Below are 27890 nucleotides of genomic sequence, written 5' to 3'. Positions count from 1 at the left end.
CAAAAAAAAAAAGTTTAACTAGGGAATGAATTTCTGATGCAATAGTGAAATCCCTGTCTCTTGAATCCATGGCCAGTCCTCTCTTCACTTGGGGAAGCGGGATTTGGGGCAGTCCCGAAGTCTTTTACTCTTGTGTCCCTGCTTCTGGAGAGCCACCCACCCATCTTTCTCAGATATCCAGCAAATAGGCAATGATTGAGTGGAATATAAAAAGCTCTGAACCCAGATTCAGAGTCTGGCTGAGAATCCCAGTTCTGCCACATGTTTCATAGATGAACTGGGGCAAGTCACTCCTTTCTTTGGTCCTCAGTTTATTCTGCAAGATGAGTTCTAGATGATCTCTAAGGTCCCTTTGAGGTCTGAAAGGTTATGTTTTTTCAGCACTATGAGGCAGCTAGGAGGCACCATAATACACAGTCCAAAGTCAGGAAGTCCTGTATCAAATCCAGTATCAAATACTTGCTGTGTTATCTTGGGCAAGTCATTTACCCTCTTTTTGCCTCAGTTTACTCAACTGTAAAATAGGGGGGATAATAATAACACCTTCCTCCCAGGGTTGTTCTGAAGATGAAATGTAAAGCCCTTAACACAAGGCCTGTCACATAGTAGGCTCTCAATAGTTTCTTATTACTCTCTCCTCACCATGACAATTCTGAGGCATATGGGGGGGGGGGGAAGGGCATTTCTGAAAGTTGATAAATCTCAACCCCCATGCCCCAATTCAGTCGTGCTTCCAGCTTTAGTATTCTAGAACTTGTCAGACCTTAACAAACAGACATCTAGAGAAATGAGCTTTCTCTCCAAGCAATGTCCTAGTCTCCTACCCAGCTGAGACAAGACCACATGAAGGGCTTTTGAGGCAGCCATTGGTATGACAGCTCCCTAGGGGATGCTTTTGTTCCCCTCATCTCAGTTCCTGGTTCGGGGTGACACATGGCTGTACCTGAAAGTATACTGGTAAATGTTTAACAACTGGCCCTGGGGGAGGAGAGAGAATGTATGCACACACATTTTTAAATTTAATCTAAGTTTAATCTATTTTATTCACACTTCTTTAAGTTTAGATAATCAAAAAAACCACAGTCAAGTCCTGATTTGTATCAGCTGCCAGTTTCAGAGGTGTAGATGTTTCCCAGAAAATTTAACAATCAGCTCTAGGAGCAAGACATCTTTTCTTCTTCAGTCAGTCAGTCATGTCCAACTCTTTGTGACCCCCTGGACTATATCGCAGCAGGCCCTTCTACCCTCCACTATCTCTCAAAGGCGGTTCAAGTTCATGTTCGGACACTATCTAGGAGCTGACTCCAATACACTCTTGGCTGCACCACACTGCCCCATGGCCTCTCTGAGCAGGGATTGGAGAGGAAACCAAAGGAAGAAACTTCTGTCTGGAGAAAGGGAGGCTGAAAAGAAAGAACCATCAAGAGAGAACAAGGAAAAGGCTGCCAAGGACCCCCCCCCAGGGTACAAGCGAAGAGCTTCCAATTAAACTTTCAGTCTTAACCTTGGGGCTCTTTGGCAAAGATGCCCAACTGAAAGTCCCAGAAGTCCTGGGCTCCAGCAATCCCCAGCCAGGAGTCCATCAATCAATCGATCAACAAGCCTTTATTAAGTGTCTACTCTGTTGCAGGCAGTTTGTTAGGTAATGGGGAGTTGGGGTGGGGGTGGGAATTCAAAGACAAAGAAGGAAACAGACGTTGCCCTCACAGAGCTTGCCCTCTATTGTTTAGGCGTTGTTTAGTCTTGTCTAACTCTAGGGGACCTCATTTGGGTTTGTTTGTTTGTTTGTTTGTTTGTTTGTTTTGTTTTGTTTTGTTTTGTTTGGACTGGAGTAGTTTGCCATTTCCTTCTCCAACTCATTTGACAAATGAGGAAACTAAGGCAGACAAGGTTAAGTGATTTTCCCAGGGTCACACAGCTATTAAGTGTCTGAAGCTGGATTTGAACTCTGGTCTTCCTGGCTCCAGACTCAGCATTCTATCCACTGCAGTGCCACCTAGCTGCCCACTTTCAATGTATCAGGAAAACAATAGGTATCCATATAAGTAGACAGTTTTTACTTTATTCTGCCAATGTTGAAGCGAATAGACTTACAGGCCCTTTCTCAAACTAAACTTCCAAGCATTCAAACTCTACTGCCAAAAGCCAGCTCCAATAGGCTGGCCACACTGTGAAATCACCAACTGTCCATTTGCCTAAAAGACTATTTTGTGGAAAACTCCCACAGGCGAAGCGCTCACAAAGTGGCCAGAAAAAGTAATCAAAGAACACTCTCAAGGTCTCTCTTAAGAACTTTAGAATTTGTTGCACAACATGGGAGATACTGGCACAGGACCGCCCAGCGTGGCGTGTCCTTATCGGAGAAGGCGCTGTGCTCTGTGAGTGAGGCCAAATTTCAGTAGCTCAGAAGAAACATGAGATGCACCAAGTTAGAGAATCCCCCCCAAATATCTTCATGGGGACTGTTTGTGCCCAACCTCTGATAGGGCCTTCGGAACTCATATTGGTCTGATCAGTTGGACACATCGTAACTTGATTCTAACATAGTGATATCATTTGGTCTTCTTAGAGAACAAGGAACAACAATCAACTAATGAACAGTTAATTTGATCATGTATTACAATTAATTACACTAATTACAGTTAATTTGATCATGTATTGCATTTTACAAGAATAGACAATTATGTACTTGGTAATATTAAAAGTACAACACAACATTTATTTTTTAATTTTGTTTCTTTATTAGAGCTTTTATCTTTTTCAAAACATGCGTGGGCAATTCTTCAACATCAGCCCTTGCAAAACCTTGTGTTCCAATTTCCCCTCCCTTCCCCCACGCCCTCCCCTACATGGCAAGTAATCCAATCCTTGTAGAAATATATCTTAGATCCAATATATGCATATATAGTCATACATCTATTGTGCTGCACAAGAAAAATCAAATCAAACCAATAAAAAAGAGAAGCAAAATAAAATGCAAGCAAACAATGAGTAGATCACAAACATTATAATATATATTCAATATAAATTAATTAAAAGACAATCAATCCCATCTCATGCTCTTCTTGTCAAGAGCTCATTTTGAGTACTATTTAATGCCTGTTATATGTTCGATATATATATATGTCCCTGCTCCATGTAAAGAAGTCCAGGACCATTAACTTCTTCATTGGGCTAGCCTACCTTATATTGGTCTTCATTACTGACAGGATTGCCAATAATTGTCATTAATTTTCAGTGACGCAATGTTGTTAGCTGGATCCCATGTTCCTAAGGTCCACTACTACATGCTTCAGTGTATATACCCTATATCCTTCCTGAGCCAGATGCCAAGAGCTAGCTGATACTTCTCAATCTTGCCAATCCTGATTGTTCGGAAGGCAGAGTCTCTATTTTCAAAGGGCATGGTAGTGTGTCTGATAGTGGTGATACCATTCTTATTGCCTAAAACCACTAAGACTGTTCTTAAAGCCTTCCCCAGAACTTCCCAGGACCCAAATCTCAAGTTTTCTGGCTCATTAATAGCTTTAACAAGTCTGTTTAAAATAGCATCTTACCATTGGTAACAGCCCCACTCAATTGAAAACCACAGTGGCAGAGGACATGTGGGGATTTGATGCCCTACATGGACGACCATACTTGTCCTGGGCCAAATCTCCTGACCCAATGGGACACAATCCAGTCTGACTCTATGAATGAATCACCAGTCTGCAAATCAGTTAAAGATCCTTCCCTCCCCCCAAAAAATCTGGACCTCAGCCACTGAGGTGGTGGAATATGCCCTGATCAGGTTTGCTGTTTAAAAGAATATCTTGACACATATTTCCAATTCATCTCCTCAACTACACTCTGATCCATCCTCTCCTAAACTACTAGTGATCTTCATAAAGAACAGGTCTGACCATATCACCCTCCCCACCTCAATAAATTCCAGTGCTCCCTATTACCTCCAGGATCAAATAGAAAATCTTCTGTTTGACTTTTAAAGCCTTTCCTAATCTTGCTACCTTTTTGCCTTCTTATAATTCACAGCACTCCAAGTATTCTACCCATAGGACACTCTATCTCTTGACTTGATCCATGCATTTTGTCTTTTCCCAGACTGATTCCCCATGCCCTTTCTGGTTTTCTTCAAGTCTTTGCCAAAATTCCAACTTCTGAAAGAAAGTTTTTACCAGTAAGTCCTTAATCTTAGCTCCTTTCCTCTTAAACTTTCCTAAATTGATCCAGGATATAGGTTGTTTATACAGAATTGTTTGCATATAGTCTTCTCCATTAGCATATCCCTATTATTTAGCTCAGAGCCAGGCAGGAACTAAATGACTTGAATGACAACTATAGATGCATATATTTGTATATACACACACACACATATATATATACAAATACACATATGTGTATACTATATATATATATATATATATATAAAAATTATTTTTCTGCATACCTACTTGTATGTGTGTGTATATATAAGTATATATATATATAATATATATATATATATGTATCTGTGTGTATATATACTCTCTTTAAATACAGCTTGCTTTTTAAGAGAAATGCTTCTCCAGATGAAAGAAGAAAGAGCTCATTTTTTTGGTTGCTAAGGCTGGTGCACTTAAAAATAATAATTGCTCATTTCTAAAGTTCCTGAAGTTTTACAAAGTGCTTTCCTCACTTACAGAGGAGAAAAGCATGGTACACAGAATTAAAGTGACCTGCTTTGGGGTCACACAGCCAATAAATGAGTCTGAGCCAGTTCTGGGCTGGGCCCAAGTCCAAGGCTATTTCCAACTTACCACACTGCCTCTCAATAATAATGCTGGCCTTTGGATTACTTGTACATATTTCTTTTGCAAAGTGCACTTTTAGCACTGGAAAAACCCAGTGAGGCAGATAGGACAGATATTCTTTCTCTCGTTTTACAGATGAGGAAAACAAGGCACATAGTAGTAAATTGACTTGGCTTAAGGTTATTTTTTTCAGAGTCAGAAAGGTCTGGATTCAAGTCCCATCTCTTACCCAGACCGGCTGTGAGACTCTGGGCAGATTAGTGTCCTATGACAGTTCTCTAAGACAAGAAGCTACAGAATAAGGTTCTGATCTACATTGGTGGAGGGTGTTTCCTCCTCAAGGAGTTCTTACCCCCAGACTTGGCAAACATATTTCTCAAAACCAACCAAGAATAAAATATAATTGTGAAAGATTTTAACAAAACAAATAAAAATACAATAACGCATAGATAATGTTACATTTTAAAACTAAATCAGTCCCAATAAACTTTGGATAGAAAACACCATCTGCATTCAGAAAGAGAATTACAGAAATTGAATGTAAATGAAGACATATTATGTTCACTTCTTTCATCTGTTTTTTTCTCTCCCTTGTGGTTTTTCCCTTTTGCTCTGATTTTCCTCCCCCAACATGATTCATAAAGAAATGTGTATTTAAAAAGTTAGCATACATGCATAACCAGAAAAAAAAAAATAAAACAGAACTAAAAAACAAAAAACTAAGTCAGTATGGTGTCCCCAGTGATCCTTAGGGAGGGATTAGTGGTCCCTGTTTCTACCTGCTCTACACATTGGCCACAGTTTTTGGTTTTGGTTTTTATAAAATGTGCAATCAGGGCTTTGAATCAGTCCCTGGATCTCCTGGGAGATAGATAAATCTAAACAGGTTGTGCCTCACTTTCTCTGGGAGTACAAGAGGAGGCCCACTCTCAGGAAGGAAACTGGAAATTCTGCAACCTCCCAAAAGCCTTCTCAGACACCTGTTTGCCCTCAGGAGCACCCTCAAGTTAAAATAAGGAAGGGTACAGATTCCAGATTAGGACATGGGGCATTTTTGGTGCTTGTAAGTTTCTTCTCTAGAATTTATGAAGCGGGGTAGGATTGGACTGGATAGTTTAAGGTCTCGATTAAGATTTTATCAGAAGATTCTCAAAGCTGAAACAGTCAATAATAGCAAAAGACGTACTCTCTGATGATGAGATTTTAGGCTGGCCGGGGACATTTGCCCTGCACATAGTAACCCCTGGTCCCGTGCTTCTTAAACAGCAAAAATACACACACACACACATGTTTTATATGTCCATGTCTATATATGTATATGTGTGTATATATATACACATATATGTCATTTCTATTTATATATTCTGCCAATGTGTCTGGCCTCAATCAAGAGTTTGCAAACAACTGCTCTTTCCAAACCATAGCTTCCCTTGGGAAGATTCTGGACTAAGGCCCCGAATTCTGCCATTTGTGTGCATTTCTGAAGGTGAGGTGGCTGCTTCCTGGCCCTAAAGCTGTGTGGGTCAGTTTTGTACACCCACTCAGGCAGACAAAGTGTTTTGTGATCTTGAAAAACCAAGGCAAGTCCATGTGGACTTGTGCTAAAGAGGCAGTCAGCAGCCCCGGGCCAGAACAGAGCATTTTGCCAAAATGTTTGGTTTTGAACAAACATTTTCTTATCTGCTGGCCTCCAGCATAGCTGAACTTAGGCCACGGAGAAACAGAAAAGCTGGGCAGCTCAGATGGAGCCAGCAAACAAGACTCAAAGGAATGCCAGCAGTGAAAATGGCAGAGGCTGTTCCAGACAGCCGTCAGTGTCTGGATATAGACAGTAGGGAGACAAGTGACCTGGGCTCCAATCCTCTGCTTCAACTGCTCCAAAACTTATGAGCAAGAATGAGCCTTAGAACACAACACTTACAATATTACTGTTGAAAGAGAACCTACAATGTAAGAGCTGGACGGAGACTTAAAATGAATACTAGAGCCAGGGACCCAATCTATTCATTAGGACACAGTTTGAGGAATTTGAGAACTAAAACAAACCTCAAAATATGGAAGACAGAATGTCAAAGCTGAAAGGGATCTTAAAACACAAAAGATCAAATATGAACGACTTAAAATGGCAGAGCCAGAAGCAACTTTAGAACTTTGAACCCAGATTATTAGAACTGGAAGTTCCCATGCCCTAATTTTATAAGGGAGGAAAGTGAATATTGTAGAGAAGAGACTTGCCCTTGGTCACATAAGAACTTTGTGTCTATTGAATGCTGGGAAGAGAGATAGCTTTTACAGAAGCCAAAAAAAGGGTGACTAGGTTCTTCAAATGTTCCTATATGCAAAGGACATTTTATTCTTGCACTGGGCCCTAGAAAGCTACAGAGCCTCTTCACAGGCAATAAGAAAAATCCACAGCAACAAGAAAAAGAAAGCTCTAACCATCCACATTCAAAAAACAAAGTGGATGGGAAACACTGAGTCAGTTCATCAGTGAAGATGTGGTGCAGGTAGACAGAGAGCTAAGCTTAAAGTTGAACAGACTAAGATCAAACTAGATCTCATTTGGGACTGAGAAGCAATTTTGATAATACAAAAGACCTCAGAAGGAAGAAAATTCAGTTTAAAATCTTGAACACAAGCACATAAAGAAACAGGGGAGATAACAAAACAAAAGAGAAGATGGCCCACAAAATGTTTAAAAGAGTTGGAACATCTTTGAATAAATGTTGCAAGACAAAGAAATTGTGAAAGCAGAATTTATAGCCTGTACAATGGAAAAACTTGAATCCACAGTTCCGAGTCTCTGCAAAGAAGCAAAAACAAAAACAATTGATCGGGATTACCAATATGCAAAAAGAAAAAGCAATCTGGAAGAAGAAAAGCAAAAAAGAATAAAAAAATTTTGTTTAATTATAGTTTTTTTTATTTTTAAAATATATAAATGGCTAAGTTTTGACATTTACCCCTACAAAACCTTGTGTTCTAATTTTTCCCTCTCTCCCGCCAGTCAGCAAGTGATTGTTAAGTGATTGATATGTTAAACATGTGCAATTCCTCTATACATATTTCCACAAATACCATGCTGCACCAGAAAAATCAGATCCAGAAGGAAAAAAAATGAGAAAGAAAACAAAATGCAAGCAAACAACAAAATGAGTGAAAATGCTATGTTGTGCTTTACATTCAGTTCCCACTGTCCTCTCTCTGGGTACAGATGGCCTTCTTCATCACAAGAACATTGATACTGTTCTGAATCACCTCATTGTTGAAAAGAGCCACGTCCATCAGAATTGATCATTCTATAATCTTCTTGTTGCCATGTACAATGATCTCCTGGTTCTTCTCATTTTACTTAGTATCACTTCATATAAGTCTCTCCAGGCCTCTCTGAAATCATCCTGCTGATCATTTCTTACAGAACAATAATATTCCATAACATTCATATACCATAATTTATTCAGCCATTCTTCAACTGATGGACATCCACTCAGTTTCCAGTTTCTTTTCACTTCAAAAAGGGCTGCCATGAACATTTTTGCACATATGGGTCCCCTCCCTCTTTTATGATCTCTTTAGGATTTACAAGCCCAATAGAACCACTGCTGGATCAAAAGGTAGGCACAGTTTGATAACTCTTTGGGCATAGTTCCAAATTGCTCTCTAGAATGGTTGGATCTATTCACAATTCCACCAACAATGTATCATATTTTCCCACATTTTTCCCACATCTCCCCAACATTCATCATTATCTTTGTCTGTCCTCTTAACCAATCTGAGAGGTATGCAGTGGTATCTCAGAGTTGTCTTAATTTGTATTTCTACAATCAAAAGACATTTTGAGCACCTTTTCATATGACAATAAATGGTTTCAATTTCTTTGTCTGTTCATATCCTTTGACTATTTACCAATTGGAGAATGACTTGAATTCTTATAAATTTGAGCCAATTTTCTATATATTTTAGAAATGAGGCCCTTTTCCAAAAATATAGAGAGAATTGACTCTAATTTACAAGAAATCAAGACATTCTTCAGTTGATAAATGGCCAAATGATATCAACAGACAATTTTCTGATGAAGAAATTGAAACTATTTCTAGCCATATGAAAAGATTCTCCAAGTAATTATTAATCAGAGAAATGCAAATTATGACAACTCTGAGATACCACTACACACCTGTCAGATTAGCTAGAATGATAGGGAAAGATAATGTGGAATATTGGAGGGGATGTGGGAAAACTGGGACATTGATACATTGTTGATGGAATTGTGACCACATCCAGACATTCTGGAGAACAACTTGGAACTAGGCTCAAAAAGTTATCAAACTGTACATATCCTTTGATCCAGCAGTGCTACTACTGGGCTTATATCCCAAAGAGATCTTAAAGAAGGAAAGGGACCTGGATGTGCAAAAATGTTTGTGGCAGCCTTTTTGTAGTGGCCAGAAACTGGAAATTGAATGGATGCCCATCCATTGGAGAATGGCTGAATAAGTTGTGGTAAATGAATGTTATGGAATATTATTGTTCTGTAAGAAATGACCAGCAGGATGATTTCAGAAAGGCCTGGAGAGACTGACAGGAACGGATGCTGAGTGAAATGAGCAGGACCAGAAGATCATTATACACTTCAACAACAATACTATATGATGATCAATTCTGATGTTCGTGGCCCTCTTCAACAATGAGATGAACCAAATCAGTTCCAATAGAGCAGTAATGTACTGAACCAGCGAAAGAAGTCTGGGAATGACTATGAACCACTACATAGAATTCCCAGTCCCTCTATTTTTTGTCCATCTGCATTTTGGATTTCCTTCACAGGCTAATTGTATACTATTTCAAAGTCCGATTCTTTTTGTACAGCAAAATAATTGTATGGAAATGTATACATATATTGTATTTAACATATTTAACATGTATTGTCTACCTGCCATCTGGGGGAGGGAGTGGGGAGAAGGAGGAGAAAAATTGGAACAAAAGGTTTTGCAATTGTCAATGCTGAAAAATTACCCATGCATATAGCTTGTAAATAAAAAGCTATAGTGAAAAAGGAAAAAATGAGGCCTTTATCAGAATCTTTGAATATAAATGTTTCCCCAATTTAGTGCTTCCCTTCTAATTTTATCTGCATTGAGTATGCATAATTTCTTTGCAAGCAAAACATACTGATTTTGAGAACAAGATGAGTATATTTAATATAAGGAACATAGGTCTCTCAGAACAAGAGCACCATGACAAATCCAAAACCTGACCACAATAATGCAAGAACTAATATGAGAAAACTACCCAGAACTTCTGAACACTGAAAACAAAATGTCAATAGAAAGAAAAAGCTCTACTACAAACTCCAACTTACATATTCCTGGAGGAAGAAAGATATTCTATAAAGGAAGATGGAAATTTTTCACTGGGTATAATCTGCAGGGTTTAATTGCTTAAAGATACCTCTACCTCTCAGAAATGTTGCCTCTAAGGACAGCAACTCACCTGAGGAAAAGAGGAATCAGAGGTTCCCAGGGAAACTAACATCCTGAAGGACAGGAGCACATGAACATAGAAAAGAGATTCCATCTATAATAAGAAACAAAATGATCACAGGGAGGAGAGGGGGTAGACTTGGTAGATGAGTGATACCAGAAAATTGCTAGTATGAAACAATATTTCAGTTCTCTCTATCTCCTGGGAATGAAGCACAACTAACGAGTGGGAGGGAATAAGATTTGGAAGAACATACCAGAAATTGTTTAGAAAACAGATCTCAAAATTCATATTTTAGATGCTTTAACGCCTCAAGGAACACAAAGATTAAACAGGAATAAATAAATATGACCATGAATCAAAGAATAAATTTTTAGAATGAGGACAGAAAGAGAAAATAATAAAGAAAAGGAGGTAAAGGAAGCTTTCTTAGAAAGAGGTTCAGGAAATCGAAAAGAAACACTAACAAACCAAAGTCAAGTTGATTAATATTTATTAAGCATCAGTCATGTTCCAAACACTGTGCTGAGCCCTGGGGATAAAACAAAAGCATTAAATGGTCCATGCTTACAAGAAGCTCACAGTTTAATGGGGGGCAACATGAAAACAACTGTTTATAGATAAGATTGACATGGGATAATTTAGGAGTAGTCTCAGAAGGAAGTTACTGGTATTAAGGGGATGCTGAAAAGCCATCTTGCAGAAGGTGGGAATTTAGTTGAGATTAAAAGAAGGCAGAAAACCAAGAGATGAAGATAATGAGGAAGAAAGTTCTGAGTATAGAAGAAAGCTGGTGAAAATATCCAGATTTGGGTGATGGAATGACTTGTGTTAGCCAATGCCACTGAATCTTTGAGTATTAGGAGGGGTGAAAGGTGGAATGTATAAGAAGGCTAAAAAGACAGGAGGGAAAGCTGAATAGAGGATTTTGTACCTGATCCTGGAAGTGATAGGAGACCCTGGAGATTATTGAATGGGTGGGAACACTAGAAAGATTAATTTAATAGCTGAATTAAGGATGAAGTGCAATGGGGAAAGATTTGAAACAGGGAGACCGGTAGTAGTCTCGGCAAAGGTCAACACCAGCATAGTGCCAGTATACAAGGAAAGAAGGGAGCATATAAAAGAGATTGTGAAAATAGAAATGCTAAGACCTGGAAACTCATGTGGGATGAAAAAATGAGAAATCAAGGATGACACTTCAGTTGGGAGCCCAGGTGACTGGGAAGATGATGATGTCTTCAAAAGTAATAGGGGTATTCAGACTGCGTGCATGTCCATCAATTGAGGAATAGCTGAATAAATTATGGTATATAAATATTATGGAATATTATTGTTCTATAAAAAAAACGATCAGCAGGATGGTTTTAGAGAGGCCTGGAGAGACATGACCTGATGCTAAGTGAAATGAGCAGAACCAGGAGATCATTGTTCCTACAACAATAAGATTATATGATGATAAATTCTGATGGATGTGGCTCTTCAACAATGAAATGATTCGGATCCTGTGATGAAGAGAGCCATCTACACCCACTGGGAACTAAATGTGGATCACAACATTCTCATTCTTTTTGTCTTTGTTAACTTGCATTTTATTTCTTTCTCATTGTTTCCCTTTTTGATTTGATTTTTCATGTGCCGCAAGATAAATAAGTATGCATATGTTGGATTTAGCATATATTTCTATCATGTTTTAGCATATATTTGATTACTTGCCATCTAGGGGAAAGGGTAGGGAGAAGGGAGGAATTGCAACACAAGCTTTTGCAAGGGTTAATGTTGAAAATTTATCCATGCATATCTTTTGAAAAATAAAAAGCTTTAATTAAAAAAGAAAAAACCCTATTGAATTTATAAATAAGATTAGGAGATACATTTTTAAAATAGTAAAACAGATAAACCATTAGCTAATTTGATTTTTAAAGGAAGTAAGACAGACAAATTATGAGTATCAAAAATGAAAAAGTATAATTCATAATAAATGATGAAAAATAAAGGAAATTATTAGAAATTATTTAGCCAACTATATGCTAATAAAACTGGCAATCTAAATGAAATAGATGAATATTTGGAAAAAAATTTTTTTAAATCTCAGTTTAATGAAATAAGAAACAAAGAATTTAAACAACCCACTCTCAGAAAATGAAATCTAACAGGTTATGCATGAATTCCCAAATTAAGAAAAAATAAAACAAGGCAGCTAGGTGGTGCAATGGATAGAACACCAGCCCTGAAGTCAGGAAGACCAGAGTTCAAATCTGGCCTCAGACACTTAACACTTCCTAGCTGTGTGACCCTGAGAAAGTCACTTAACCCCAATTGCCTCAGGGGGAAAAACAGGACTTAATGGATTTACTAGCAAATTCAAAACAATAATCAAAGAACAATTAATGTCAATATGACATAAGCTATTTACAAAAGTAGTATAACAGAGATAGGATGCTATCAAATTATTTCTACGATAAAAATATGGTCTTGATAGCTAAACTAGGGAGTGACAAATCAGAGAAAGGACATGCCATATCAGAAAAAGAAAACTAGAGACCTATATTCCAAATGAATAGTGATGCAAAATTTTTAAACAAAACACTAAGATGCTATAGCAACATATGACAATGTTTATGCATTATGAACAGGTTGGATTTATACACAAATGCAAGGTTGATTCAATATTAACAAAATTATAAACATAATAGATCATATTATGTAGCTAACAATAAGAGCAGCAAACAAGCTATGATTATATCAATAAAAGCAGAAAAAGCTTTTGACAAAATATAACATCTGGTTCTATTTTTAAAAACATGAAACATGGAAAGAAATAACTTTTCCTTAATATGGCAAATGATATCTACCTAAAATCAAAAGCCAGTATTAAATATGAGGGTTTTCTAATAACATCAGTGGTAAAGCAAGGAAGTCCATTTTAACCACTATTCTTTTGATTAGTGCTAAAATGTTAGCTATGGCAATAAGATAAGAAAAAGAACTTGAGGGAATAAACATAAGCAAAAAGGAACATAATTATTGTCTTTTCATATGACATGATGGCTTACTTAAGTAGTTTCCCCAGAATCTACTAAACAAAATGAAAAAATTTTCAGCAAATTTGCAGAATGCAAAATAAATCCACATAAATCACCACCATTTCTATTTATTAATAAAAACAGGGAAGTAGAAAGAAAAATTTCATTTAAAATAACTACAGAATGCATAAAACTCTTGGGAATCTCCCCAATAAGAAACATATAGGAAATGCAAAACCCTCTTTATAGAAATAAATAAATAAAGATCTAAATAACTGAAGAAATATGAATTACTTATGAAGAGTATGAACCATTGTAATAAAAATGACAATACTATCTTCTTCAGTGTCACACTAATGGATCACTAACCAATGGACCACTTTATTGAGCTGGAGAAAAAATAATAATGAAATTCATCAAAGGATCAGCAAATTATTGCTCATGAGTCAAATTTGAGCTAAAAACGATTTCTACATTTTTATATAAAGTTTAGATATGTATATAAAGTTTAGGATTCTAAGATTTATTTGTTCAACCCAAACCTGTCTCCTGATTTCCAGTTTCACATCTCTTAACTACTAATAAGTAGTGAACACTTCAAATTAGGTGTCTTTTAGACATCTTAAACTAAACGTGTTAAAAACTGAACTCATTATCTTTCCCCCAAAATATTCTCTTCCTCTTCTGAACTTTCTGATTACTGGAGAAGTTACTAAACATCCTTCAGGTCAGCCAGGATCCTAACCTCCCATTCCCATTATCTGATCTCATCATACCCTCTTTCTATCTACCTCCTTCTCTCCTTTGACACTGCTATCATCTTGATGTAAGGCAGGCCCTCATCACCTCAAGCCTGGACTACTGAGTACAGATAGATCTCCTTGTCTTAAGTCTTTTTCCACTCCAATCTACTTTCCAATTCATTGTCAAGGGACAGTCTCTGTTCCCAAGGAGCTTTCAGTCCAATGGAAGCAATAGCATCAAAGGGAATCAGAAAGTACTTGCAGAAGGTAGAATTTGAACTGGGACTTTCAGGGAAGCCAGGAAGTGAAGAAGAGAAGGAGAAGAGCTCCAAAAATGGGGGACAGCCAGGGAACAACCAGAGAAAATTTTGAGTGAGGACATGGAGTATTATGCTTGAGGAATAGTATGAAGGCCAGTGTTAGTGGATCCCACAGTATGTGGCAGGGGAAGAAGGTGTTTAAGGTATAAGATTGGAAAGGTAAGAAGAGGCCAAGTCATTGAGGATTTTAGTAGACAAATAGAGGAGTTTATATTTGATCCTGGAGGTAATAAAGAGGCACTAGAGTTATTGAATGGGGGTAACATGGTCAGACCTGTGCTTTAGAAACATCATCAATTTGATTGAATTTAATAGAGTTAGAAAAAGATTGCCAAAAATCTTGAAGTCAGAAATCCAGAATAAGATAGAAATGTTTAGACCTAGACAATGTAGGAACTAGTTTTGCTTGACTGAGCATATTTGAGATAACAAGTTATTTTTTTTTCCAATGGGGGATGTGAGAAAAAGGAAGTGATAGAGATACAGTCCTCTTCTATCACACAACCACACACACACACACACACACACACACACACACACACACACACACACAGAGCAAAATGAGGAAAATACAGAGGGAAGGAAATCCAAAAGGAATCCCAGACAAGGATAGCTTAGAAAACCACCTATTAAAAAGAAAGATCAGCTTCCCACAATAGGGATTAATGATTTTTTTTTGTAGAATCTTCTCCTTTTGCTTTAAAATATATCTAAAAATGCTCCTTTTATTTGGTGTTTATCAGGCTTGAAATAAAAATGAAGTAAAAAGTTAATATGGAAAGGCACGACCAAGAAGTAGACGGAATAGGTGGTGCAGTGGATAGAGCACCAGTCCTGAAGTCAGGAGGATTTAAGTTCAAATCTGGTCTCAGACACTTAGCACTTCCTAGCTGTGTGACCCTGGGCAATTTTAATGCCAGTTTCCTCAGCAAAAAAAAAGTAGACAGAATAAAAAACCATAGATGGATTATAATCTACACTAGTAGAAATATTGGTAAAAAAAATCATGGCATCACCAAAACACCAAAGAGAACTGGCATTTACCAGATTGGGACAATGAGGCTGTGCAATAGACAGAGTACCAGGTCTGTAATCTGAAAGATTCATTTTCCTGAGTTAAAATCTGGCCCCAGACCCTAACTAACTGTGTGACCCTTGGCAAATCACTTAACCCTGTTTGCCTCAGTTTCCTCAAAGAGAATTTAATATCTCTATCAAGAAAACCAAAAATGAGGTTGCAAAGTATTGGACATAATTGAAAAAAAAGCCACTGAACAACAGCACAGCATTATGAAAAAGATCAATAATTAGAGGATTCTGGGAAGATGGTGAAGTAAGTCAGAAAATTCCAAGCTCTATAGATTTTCTTCACAAACAAGATAAAATTGCACCTCAGGGAGAGTGTAGAATGGTTAAAATAATAAGAGTTAGAGAAGAACAGTAGCCCTCCTGGGATCATTGAAGAAGATCCAAGAAAGATCCAGGATGAAGGGTTGGCCCCTGTGAAGTGTAAATATCTCCAGGCTAGCTTTACTGAAACAGCAAGTGGAAAGCCCTGGTGTTAGCTGGAGTGGGAGGTAGCCTTAGCTCCAATCAGAAAACAAAATTTCATCTTCCATACAGTGTGAGAAGTTGGCTGTCTGGGCTGGGGAAGATTGAGAGAATCTCTGGCAGGTCCAGCTGTCCTGCTGAGATGTGGTCCTGGGTGAGAAGGAATCAGCATGCACCCAATGAATACAGAAGCAGTGGAAGAGAGACACTGCTGGCTATGTTCAGTTATAGGAGAGTGGAGTTCTTGGTTTGGGGTTACAGACCAGAAGGGAAAACTGAAGGAGGACCTAAGGCCAAGGCACTATTCCCCATACTCCAGAACTAAAGGTGATCACACCAACAATCTACTATAATTTTTTTAATGAGCAGGGAAAGGAGAAGGAATTCAACCATAAAAAGTTACTATGGAAATAGAAAGATCAGAGTTCATTTTTAAAGGAGGATACTGAAATTTTAAAAGAGCCTCTCCTACCCCAAAGAGTAAAGCCAAATGGCTACCTGTCCAAAAGAAATTCATATAACAACTCAAAAAAATGTTAAAAATCAAATGAAAGACACTGAAAAAAAACTAAAAAAAAAAAAAAAAACAATCCAAGAAAAGCAAGGAGATTAGGAAAAGACAGTTAATCAACTAGAAAAAAAAAGATCCAGAATCTTAAGGCAAAAAATGATTCCTTGAAAACTAGAATTGGGATGATAGATGATCAAAGGACATGAACAGACAATATTCAGATGAAAAAATTAAAGCCATTTTTAGCCATATGAAAAAATGCTCTAAATCGTCATTGATTAGAGAAATGCAAGTTAAGACAACTCTGAGGAGCTCTCAAATTGGCTTAGATGACAGGAAAAATAATGATGAATATTGGAGGGGATGTGGAAAAACTGGTATACTAATGCATTGTTGATGAAGTTATGAAATGATCCAACCATTCTGGAGAACAATTTGGAACTATGCCCAAAGGGTTATCAACTGTGCGTATCCATTGATCCAGCAGTGTTTTCACTGGGCTTATATCCCAAAGACATCTTAAAGGAGAGAAAGGGACCCACATGTGCAAAAATGATTGTAGCAGTCCTTTTTGTAGTATCAATGAACTGGAAAGTGAGTGAATGCCCATCAGTTGGGAAATGACTGAATAAATTCTGGTATATGAATATTATGGAATATTATTGTTCTATAAGAAATCATGAGCAGACATTACAGAAAAGTCTGGAAAGACTTACATGAAGTGATGCTAAGTGAAGTGAATAGAACCAAGAGAACACTAGACATAGCAACACAAGGACGATGTGATGATCAGCTTTGATGGACTTGCCTTTTTTCAACAATGAGGTGATTCAAGACAGTTGCAATAAACTTGTAATGCAAAATGTCATTGATATCTAGAGACAAAACTATGGAGACTGAATGTGGATCAAAGCATAGTATTTCCACCTTTTTGTTGTTATTGTTGTTTGTTTGCTTGGTTTTTGCCCTTTCTCATGTTGTTTTCCCTTTCTGATCAGATGGTTTTTTACACAGTATGATGAATATGGAAATATGTTTAGAAGAATTGTTTAACTTAGATTGCTTTCTGTCTTGGGGAAGAGGGAGCGGAAAGAAGAAAAATTTGGAACACAAGGTTTTGCAAATGTGAATGTTGAAAACTGTCTTTTCATATATTTGAGGAAATAAAATAATATTAACATTTTTAAAATAAATTAGAATTTTATTAAATAAAAAAATTAGAATTATGAAAAGATGAAAAGAATAATTATGTTATACAAATGAAGTGTGAGAGCAAGAACTGACACTGATGAATTAGATAGAAGAAGAGAGCTAGTTCTGGAATCATATTCACATCAGATATGGATTAAAGAGGGACCAACACACACATATGTAGAAGGGCTATAAAAGTCTTCTAAATTTATAAAGAAATAAGGGGGAGAGAGAATAGGATGAGGGGAGTATAAAAGAGTGTATAGATTAACAGGAATGGGATAAAGGGTAAATTAATGGGAATGGAATTAAAAGTGAGGGAAAGAGTGGAGGGAAAAGATAAGGGAGGGACCCTTGGAGACTCAGTAAATTAAGTTATAATAGCAAGGCAAGATATTAGGGAGAAGTAAAACAGAGGAGTCAACAAGGATAGGAAATAAAAGATACAAGCATAATAACAATGATCAGGAGTAGAATTTATTAGAAAATAAAGCAAGGGTAGTAATTATTGATGTGAGACAAAGTTAAAGCTAAAACCGATTTAATTAAAAGAGAAAATAAGGAAACTACACTCCATGTCAGCCATATTAATCAATACTCTCTAGTTAGTATAATTTTGGAATATTGTTGTGTTGTAGGAAATGAGGAGTTGGTGGATTTAGAAAAATATAGAAAGAGATAGATCTAAGAAGGATGTTGTTAACCACCTTCAGAGAAATAGAGGACAAGCAAGAATAGTATAGTCTTATATAGATGTATATGCATATATATGTGTATATATTTGTATATATGATTATAGATATCTATGAATGTGTATATATGTATTATAGCTATCTATAGCTATCTAAATCCATGCTATATATATATACACACATATATATGTGTGTGTGTGTATTAGAGCATGCTTAATAGGAGACTTCTTGAAGGAGATGGGAGGAGTAAAGGGAAAAAAGAATCAAATAAAAATTATATATCTGAGAACAAAAAAATCCTACAAAGAAGCAAAGATGGAAAAGCTCTGAACACAATGTGTAATATTTATTATATAGGCTTTCTTGAAATGGAAATTTATTGTCTCATATTTTGAATCCTCTCGTGTTCTGCTGTGCACATAGCAATGTTTTCTTTTCTTTTTCTGTTTTTTTTCCTTTTTCTAATTAGTATTTAAGTTTTAAATAAATATTTTTTAAAAGAATTAAATAAGGATCAGAACTTAAGGAATGAAGGCATTATATAAACACAGGTGTATAGGTACATGTAGCATAGAGAATAAAAGATGGGCTTGGAGTCAGGAAGACTGAAGTTCTGCCAGTGACATATATTGGTCATATAATCCTGGACAAATCACTTTACCTTTCAGTGGCCCATGTTTGGAAGTTATATCAGAGTGGCTGATAGGCGCTCAAGGAAGGTCATTTCATATTGGGATTTCCCAGTGTGATCAAATCACAGTGCTGGACTAAAATAAACAAACAAATAAATAAAGAAATAGATAGATATGATAGAGACAGATGATAGATTGAGGAGCGAAAAGATAAGATACACAGATATAGACAGATATAAGAGAGGGGGGAAGGGAGGCAGATGCTGGAAAATATATATAACTGAATGAGTCAAACAATATTTACACGCTGTTAGGGTGGCTCCTCTATGGTTAGGTAAGAGAAATGGAGAATATCTCCTTTCTTTTATGTTCTATTAAAACAGATCTCTATAAGTGAGTGAGTACCAAGTTACTACCATAGTACAGAAAAGAGGGAGGTGAGCAAGAGGGTAGGAGATACAGTGTGGCATGGCAAGGCAACTGAGGTGGGAATCAAGCCATCTGAGTTCAAGACATGAGCTCCCTTTGTGTTGTGGCAAGAGATGGAAAATTGAGTGGCTGCCCAGCAGTTGGCGAATGGCTGAATAACTTATGGTATATGAAGGTAATGGAAGATTATTGCTCTATAAGAAATGATGAGCAGGCTGATTTCAGAAAAGCCTGGAAAGACTTTCATGAACTTGTTCAATGAAGTAAGCAGAACCAAGCAAGAGGACATTGTATACAGCAACAACAAGATTATGTGATGATCAACTGTGATGGACTTGGCTCTTTTCAACAATGAAGTGATTTAAGGCATTTCCAATAGACTTGGGGATAGAAAGTGCCATCGGCATCCAGAAGGAAAACCATGGAGACTGAATGTGGATCAATGCACAGTATTTTGACCTTGTGGTTGTGGTTGTGGTTTGCTTGTTTGTTTTTTTTACTCATATTTTTTTCCCTTTTGATCTGATTTTTCTTGTTCGGCATGACAAATATATGAATGTTTAGAAGAACTGCATGTATTTAACTTATATTGTATTGCTTGCTGTCTTGAGGAGGGTAGGGAGAAGGAGAAAAAATTGGAACACAAGATTTTGCAAAGGTGAATGTTGAAAACGATCTTTCCATGTATTAGGAAAAATAAAATACTATCAAAAAGACATGATTCTGCTACACCACATACTGGAGACAAATCATTTCTGTCACTTAATCTTCCTGGGCCTCAGTTTCTTCACTTGTAAAATGAAAAGGTCAGACTAGATAGTTTCTGATTTTCTTTTTAATTCTATACTCTTCCCTGGACTTCAATTTTCTCTTCTTTAAAGGGAAGTGGTTGGAATAGGCCTCGGAGATTTTGAGTTCTAAGGTCCCTATCAGTTTTAATATTCTGTTTTCTAGTAATATTAAGAAAAATGGCATAAGGTAACTCCCACTTTAAAGATAATTAAATTGAGGATCCAAATAGTGGATTTTCCCTTTGGCACACATTAAGAGTGTGCAAAGTGAGATTTGAAATCAGGACTTCTTGACTCCAAAGTCAGCATTCTAGACCCCACATCAGATCACTTCTCATGTCCTAGCTTCTAATGTCTTTCTAAGGTCCCTTCCAATTCTGACATTAGGACTCTGATTCTGGAAAGAAAAACTGAGGATACCAGGCGCTGAGGGGGAAGGGGGACCCACAGAGGAAGAAGAGGTGACCCAAAAACTTGAGGGCTCAGAGCCAAACCTTCACAGCTATACCCTAAGAGCGTAAAGCAAATCTATTGCTCTCCCCTCTGCCCTCTGTGGAACTGATTTGTAGTTGGTGTGTCTCCCATCTTTAGAAAAGATTTCTGGCAAACCAAATGTGAACTAGAGATTTCCCATTCCAGGCTGTATGACTCCATCTACAACTTGCTAAGATTCAATTTCACACATTCAATACCAATACTTTCCCTTCCATCCTTCTCTCTTTCCTCCTCCACTTCCTCCTCTTCCTCCTCCTCCTCTTTTTCCTCTTCCTCCTCCTTTATCACCTTCTTTTCTCTCTCCTTCCCCCTCTTTCTCATCCCTACTGTATGGGATAAACTTGTCTGAGTAGGAGTAGGGTCACATCTCAGACTGGTTCAGAAACATTTTATTACAACATTCTGCCCCAAGCAGTTCTTTTGCCTTAATTTTTTAAACTCTGTGTGATTTAAGGGAAATTCAAGCCATGTGTTTCTGATTCATTTATACTTAACTCATCAAAATATTTAGAAAGAGCTTTCTGCTGTCCCAAATGCTACTTCTACTGCCTTAAAAAAAAAACTAAGCCCTCTATGTCATCCTTTTCTATCCTTAAAAATAGAACAGTCTGCCTTGGGCCAAAGGTAAACACAGTCAAGGACCCTCTCCATGGCCGCCAAGCTGGAGGGCCAGCCCTCAGCTCAAATATACTTGGCTGCTTATGTTAGGTTCTGAACTGTCAGCAAGGGAACTGAGCATAGCAAAGGGCTATATTTAGCCAAATGACCTCAGTCCTGGTCAACTCTGCCCCCAACATATCTCCTCCTTGCCCAGAGCTAGGATTCAAAACCCATTAATTTCCCTGAAGCTGACTAGAGTGAATGCTCAGCCCCTGACTGAACTAGGAGAGGATGGAATTTTGTTGCAATTGAAAAAATGGTCTTCCATGGAGTTTGCTCTCTTCATTGGGGCAATTAATCCTGTACATCATTGTGTCAAACCCAGATGGAAACAGAGGCAAGTAAACCACACATAAGGATTCCTGCCAGCTTGAGGTTTACTCAAAAAACTACATATTAACATTATGATACAATATTATATATATATATATATGTATATATATATACACACACATACATACATATATATATATATATATATAAAATTGAATTGTATTTATTTTGTTAACTATTTCCCAATTACAGGCCTCCTGAGTGTTCAACATTTCCATTCTATATCTTCCTATTTAGGGGATTTTTGCCTAATATAGATGTGATGCTCAACATGCTAGAGCTTCATTTTTTGTTGTTGCTTTTTTTAAGGCAATTGGGATTAAGTGACTTATCAGAGTCATACAGCTAGCGTCTGAGGCCAGATTTGAACTTAAAATCCTCCAGATTGTGGGCCAAAGCTCTATCCACTGCACCATCTAGCTGTCCCTTTGTTGTTGTTTTTAAAATCATCTCTGGCAAGAAAGAGTGTTTTGGAATAGATTTTCCACATGGCCCTTAAGTTAAGAGCTCTTAAGACCAAGAGAGAGTCTCTAACTTGGATGGTGCTGGTGTAGTAGGGAGAAAAGGTAACCTCTCACAGATTTTCCAGCCCATAGACTGTGACCTTGCACACATATGATATTAAAATGAATAAACAGACAGAGAGACAGAGACAGAGAAAAAAGACAGAGAGACAAGTGGAAGAAAGTTGGCTCATAAAGAGTGAAATACAAAGTTTCAGAAATAGTTCAGAAAATCTGGATTCCTACCATACTGGTTAAGTGGCTCTTTCAAAATACAGGCTTGCTAACATCCAAAGCAAATAGAGAAGAGATCAGGGCAACTTCTCCATTTCTATAGAACTCCAAGATTTACAAAGTGTTTTTGTACACTATGTTATCTGAGGCAAACAACTGCCCTTCCAGGGCCCTTAAGGATCCCTGATGCTTTTGCTAGCAAAAAAAAAAGAGCCAAAGGAAAACAATGATCCCATGGTCTCCCTTTAATTATGAGGAAAAGAAGATATTCATAAGGGGTAAAAGTTACACAGTCCATATGTGATTGAGATGGTCTGCTACCTCCAAATCCAATGTTCTGTCCATTCCACTTCAGTAGATGCCTGACTCTAGGAGCAAATCAGTGTAAGGATCTGAGGGTTTCTCTGCCCAATGGGCTGAAGCCACATCTGTGAAAAGGTTGAAGTTCATTCCCAATCTCAGGGAACAGACCAGACAGATGATCTAAGACCCTCAGCCTCCCTGACAAAGTTCATCAGTTTTTTTTAAAAATGAACATGATCAGTGAGGGATGGGAATGTGTTGGGGACAGGTAAAGGCTCTTGGAAGCACAGGACATTTTTTCTCTCTACCCAACCTAGAAGAGCAGAAAACTCATACCTTCTCAAAGAGTAGGCCTTACAGTGAAGCAGAATAAATAGCCACTCGTATGTCTTGAGTTCAAGAATAGAGGGAAAGCCCTGCCCTTCCTCCCAAACATCTCCCCAATCAGCTCTCAGATGTGAGCTCACAATTCAAAAGCTCACAATTCAAAAATAATCCTTTAGTTTATAACTATGTCTTCTATCATCAAGCCAGCTCCTTCCTACTTTCCCAGTCCTCTTAAAACTTACTCCCTTTTCCAGGTCTCAGTTTGAATGAGGTTAAAAAGCTTAAAATGGTGAAGGTCAACCCCTGCATCCTGGGCCATCTCAAGTTATCCTGACTTATTCACTGCCACTGAAGGATGATTCTAGAGAAGACAGTGAGTGGTTACTTTGCACAACTCTTCCTCAATTAAATCCAAGTCACTTGCAAGTCAAGACATCCCCTCTCCTGACATCATTGGTCTTCTTTATGACTGAAGGATGGACAACATACAAAATGCCTTACTCCCCTCCATGTACATCCCAACACAGTTAAATTCACCATCCTGAGACTTCATTTCCAAATTCTGAGAATTTCTTTTTTTTATTTTTCTTTTTTTTGCTTTCTTTTTTTAAATTAATTTTATGATTATAAATTTTTGATAGTACATATGCATGAGTAATTTTTTATAACATTATCCCTTGTATTCATTTTTTCCAGATTTTCCCCTCCCTCCCTCTACTCCCTCCCGTAGATGACAGGCAATCTCATACATTTTACATGTGTTACAGTATAACCTAGATACAATATATGTGTGTAAATCCAATTTCCTTGTTGCACGTTAAATATTGGATTCCGAAGGTATAAGTAACCTGGGTAGATAGACAGTAGTGCTAATATTTTACATTCGCTTCCCAGTGTTCCTTCTCTGGGTATAGTTGTTTCTGTCCATCATTGATCAGCTGGAAGTGAGTTGGATCTTCTTTATGTTAAAGATATCTACTTCCATCAAATTCTGAGAATTTCACTGGCTATGTCCCCTCCTCCCAACATTGCTGGACTTTTCTCTTTCCTCATTCCTGCCTCTCTTATTCCCAGCTTCCTTCAAGTTTCAGCTAAAATCCCATCTTCTACAAGAAGACTTTTCCTTGATAATAGCTCATTTCCTCTGATGATAATCTCTAATTTGACCTATCTTCTTTTGTACACAATCATTTTCATGTTGTATTCCCCCATTATACTGGAAGGTCCCAGAGAGCAGGAACTGTCTTTGGCCTTTCTTTGACCCCCAATGCTCCCAGTGCTTAACACATCCCTTGGCACATAGTTGTCACTTAAGAACTACTTGCTGATTGACTTCTATGAAAATAGATACATAAGCTTCTTGTGTTAGCAAAGAACTGGAAACAAAGTAGTTGCCAGTAGATTAGAAAATCATTAAACAAATTGTGGTACATAAATACAACAAAATGCTACTATACAAAAGAAATGACAAAGATAAAGACATCAGAGAGGCATGGTAAGCCATATAGAATAATCTGATGCAGAGTGAAATCAGCAGAATCAGGAAAATGATATATACAATGAATACAACTGTATCAATGGAAATAAGGAAAAAAAAGAATCAAATGCTATATTCATAGAATTAAAACTCAAATCTTGAAGACTAGTACTTAGACTAGTACTTATGCTACCTAGCTGCCCATGAATGTGGAATATTGAATATACTGCCAAACATATGCATGGCACCCAGCCACATTTTACCATCCAAAAACCACCACCTACCTCCTTTCCCTACCTGGAGTTGAGATGTCATTCTCCACATATAAATGTTCCAGAATTCCAGCACTAGTCTCTGGGGAAGTAAATCTTTTCATCTGTGTAACTCTAGTACTAAGTGGGGTCCAGCTCAGTTGACAACTGTGATGAGCCAACTTACACATACAACCTACTGTGTGTTGGCTCTAGACACCAGACCATGCTCCAGCTTCACATACTATTCAACCACAAAATCAAGTCATCCCGCCATCTGCCTGTGTTCCCCATTTTTCTCCCTTTTTCCACTTCCTAAGAACAAAATTCCTTCTGTTTACTGATGTGTGGTTTCTTCCCTTATTAGAATCTAAGGTCCATAAGGCCAGGGACCACCTATTTTAAAAAAATATTAATCTCCTCAGTGCTTAGCACAGTGCCTGACATATAGTAAATGCCTAATAAATATTTGTTTGGGGGTGGAGCCAATATGGCAGAGAATAGAAAGGCCTTTATCTGAGTTCCTCCTAGTGTCCCCCAGATCAACACCAGATCAAGTCTATGAACTTGTTTTGGAGTGACAAGCCACAAATACTTGGAGTGTAACAAATTTCCAGCAGAAGATATTTTGGAAGAACTTCAGAAAAGGTCTGTTTCAATCAGGCATGAAGGGAGGCAGCCAAGTGCAGGCACAGCACAGGTAGCCAGGGTGGAAAGTATACCATGGGGAAAACAAGATGGTAGGAAATACTGATTTTCTAATTACTAATTTTCACAATAAAACTGAATGGGATGAACTCTCCCATAAAATGGAAGCAGACTGGATTAAAAGCCAAAATCCTACAATATACTGTGTACAAGAAACACATTAAAAGCAGTGATACATTCAGAGTAAAGGTAAAAGGATAAGGCAGAATCTATTTTGCTTCAGCTAAAGTAAAAAAAAAAAAAAAAAAAAAAAAAAAGCAGGGGTAGTGATCCTCATCTCAGATGAAACAAAGGCAAAAATAGGTCTAATTAAAAGAGATAAGTAAAGAAACTATATCTTCCTAAAGGGTAATGTAGATAATGCAGTAATATTCAATATAAACAATATCAAATACTAAACATAAATACTAAACAACACTAAACATAAAAATACACCAAGTGGTATAGCATCTAAACTCCTAGAGGAGAAATTAAGAGAGCTGCAAGAAGCAAAACTATTCTAGTGGAGGATCTAAAACTCGCTCTCTCAGAACTAGATAAATCAAACCACAAAATAAATAAGAAGCTAAGGAGGTAAATAGAACTATAGAAAATTAAGTATGATAGACCTTTGGAGAAAATTGAATGGAAAAAGAAAGGAATACACTTACTTCTCAGCAGTACAGGGAACCTACACAAAATTTGACCATGTATTAGGGCATAAAAATCTCAAAAATCAAATGCAGAAAGCCGAAAGTAGTAAATGCTTTTTTTTTTTCAGATCATGATGCAATAAAAATTACATGCAATAAAAGACCAGGGGAAAATAGACTAAAAATTAATTGGAAACTAAATAGTCTAATCCTAAAGAATGAGTGGGTGAAACAACAAATCATAGACACAAACAATAATTTCGTTCAAGAGAATAACAATAATGAGACAACATACCAAAATATATGGTGTCAGTCAAAACAGTTCTTAGGGAAAGTTTTATATATCTGAATGCTTACTTGCATAAAATAGAGAAAGAAAAGATCAATGAATTTGGCATGCAATTTAAAAAGCTAGAAAAAGAACAACTTGAAAACCCTCAATTAAATACCAAATTTGAAATTCTAAAAATAAAAGGAAAGATTAATAAAATTGAAAATAAGAACACTACTGAATTAATAAATAAAACTAAAACTTGGTTTTATGAAAAAAAAACCAACAAAATAGATAAACCTTTAATTAATTTGATTAGAAAAAGGAAAGAGAAAAATCAAATTGTTAGTCTCAAAAATAAAAAGGGAGAACTTTCCACCAATGAAGAGGAAATTAGAGCAATATTTAGAAGTAATTTTTCTCAAATATATGCCAATAAATTGGATAATCTAAATGAAATGGAGAAATATCTACAAAATATAGATTGCCCAGGTTAACCAAAATAAATTATTTAAGTAGTCCCATTTTAGAAAAAGAAATAGAACAATCTATTAATCAATTCCCTAAGAAAAATCTCCAGAGCAAGATGGATTTATATGTGAATTCTACCAAACATTCAAAGAACAATTAAATCCAATATTATATAAACTATATGAAAAAAATAGGGAAAGAAAAAGGCCCACCAAATTCTTTTTATGACACAGATATGGTGCTGATAGCTAAACCAGGGAGGTGGAAAACAGACAAAGAAAATTATAGACCAATTTCCCTAATGGGTATTGATGCAAAAATCTTAAATAAAGTATTAGCAATTAGATTACAGAAAGTCATGCCCAAGATAATACACTATGACCAAGTAGAATTTATACCAGAAATGCAGGGCTGGTTCAATATTAGGAAAACCAAAGGAATTAAAAATATTTCATAGTAGCAAAAAGGAAAGAAAATAAGTGTTCATCAATTGGGTAATGGCTGAACAGATTATGATATATAAAAATAATAGAATATTGTCTCATCATAAAAATGACAAAATAAATGGTTTCAGAGAAACCTGAGATTTGCATAGACTGCTGCTAAGTGGAATGAGCACAGGGAGAGCAACTGATACAATAGTAAAATTTTAAAGAGTACATCCTTGAAAAACTTAAGAATCTGGACAGTGAAAAGAACAAGGTCTGATAATGAAACATAGTCCTATCTCCTGACAGAGAGGTACAGAAGGAGACTTGAATTTTATAAGGAAAGAAGGAGTCCTATCAAATTCCTTTTATGACACAGATAGGTGGAGTGAAAACAGAGAAATTATAGACCAATTTCCCTAGTGAATACTGATGCAAAAATCTTAAATAAAATGTTAGCAAAAAGCTTACACAAAGTCATCCCCAGGATAATACACTATGACCAAGCAAGATTTATATCAGGGCTGGTTCAATATTAAAAAAAAATATCAGCATAGTCAACTATATCAATAACCAAACTAACAAATATCATATGATTATCTCAATAGATGCAGAAAAAGCATTTGATAAAATCCAACAC

The 27890-nt window shown here is 36.8% G+C and overlaps 1 protein-coding gene across 1 annotated transcript in view; it reads left to right on the top strand.

Annotated features, from left to right (window-relative positions):
* The first annotated feature begins 2313 nt into the window (after window positions 1-2313).
* LOC141549062 (ras-like protein family member 11A-like) overlaps window positions 2314-27890 on the top strand; it is a 51131-nt gene continuing 25554 nt past the window's right edge. Inside the window, exon 1 of the mRNA XM_074278396.1 lies at window positions 2314-2378. Coding sequence (XP_074134497.1) covers window positions 2314-2378 — 65 coding nt within the window. The remainder of the gene's footprint in view (window positions 2379-27890) is intronic.

The sequence above is a fragment of the Sminthopsis crassicaudata genome, chromosome X (assembly GCF_048593235.1).
Source record: "Sminthopsis crassicaudata isolate SCR6 chromosome X, ASM4859323v1, whole genome shotgun sequence".
NCBI lineage: Eukaryota > Metazoa > Chordata > Mammalia > Dasyuromorphia > Dasyuridae > Sminthopsis > Sminthopsis crassicaudata.
The sequence above is the reverse complement of the archived record's forward strand: the minus strand, read 5'-3'. Positions and strand labels throughout refer to the sequence as shown.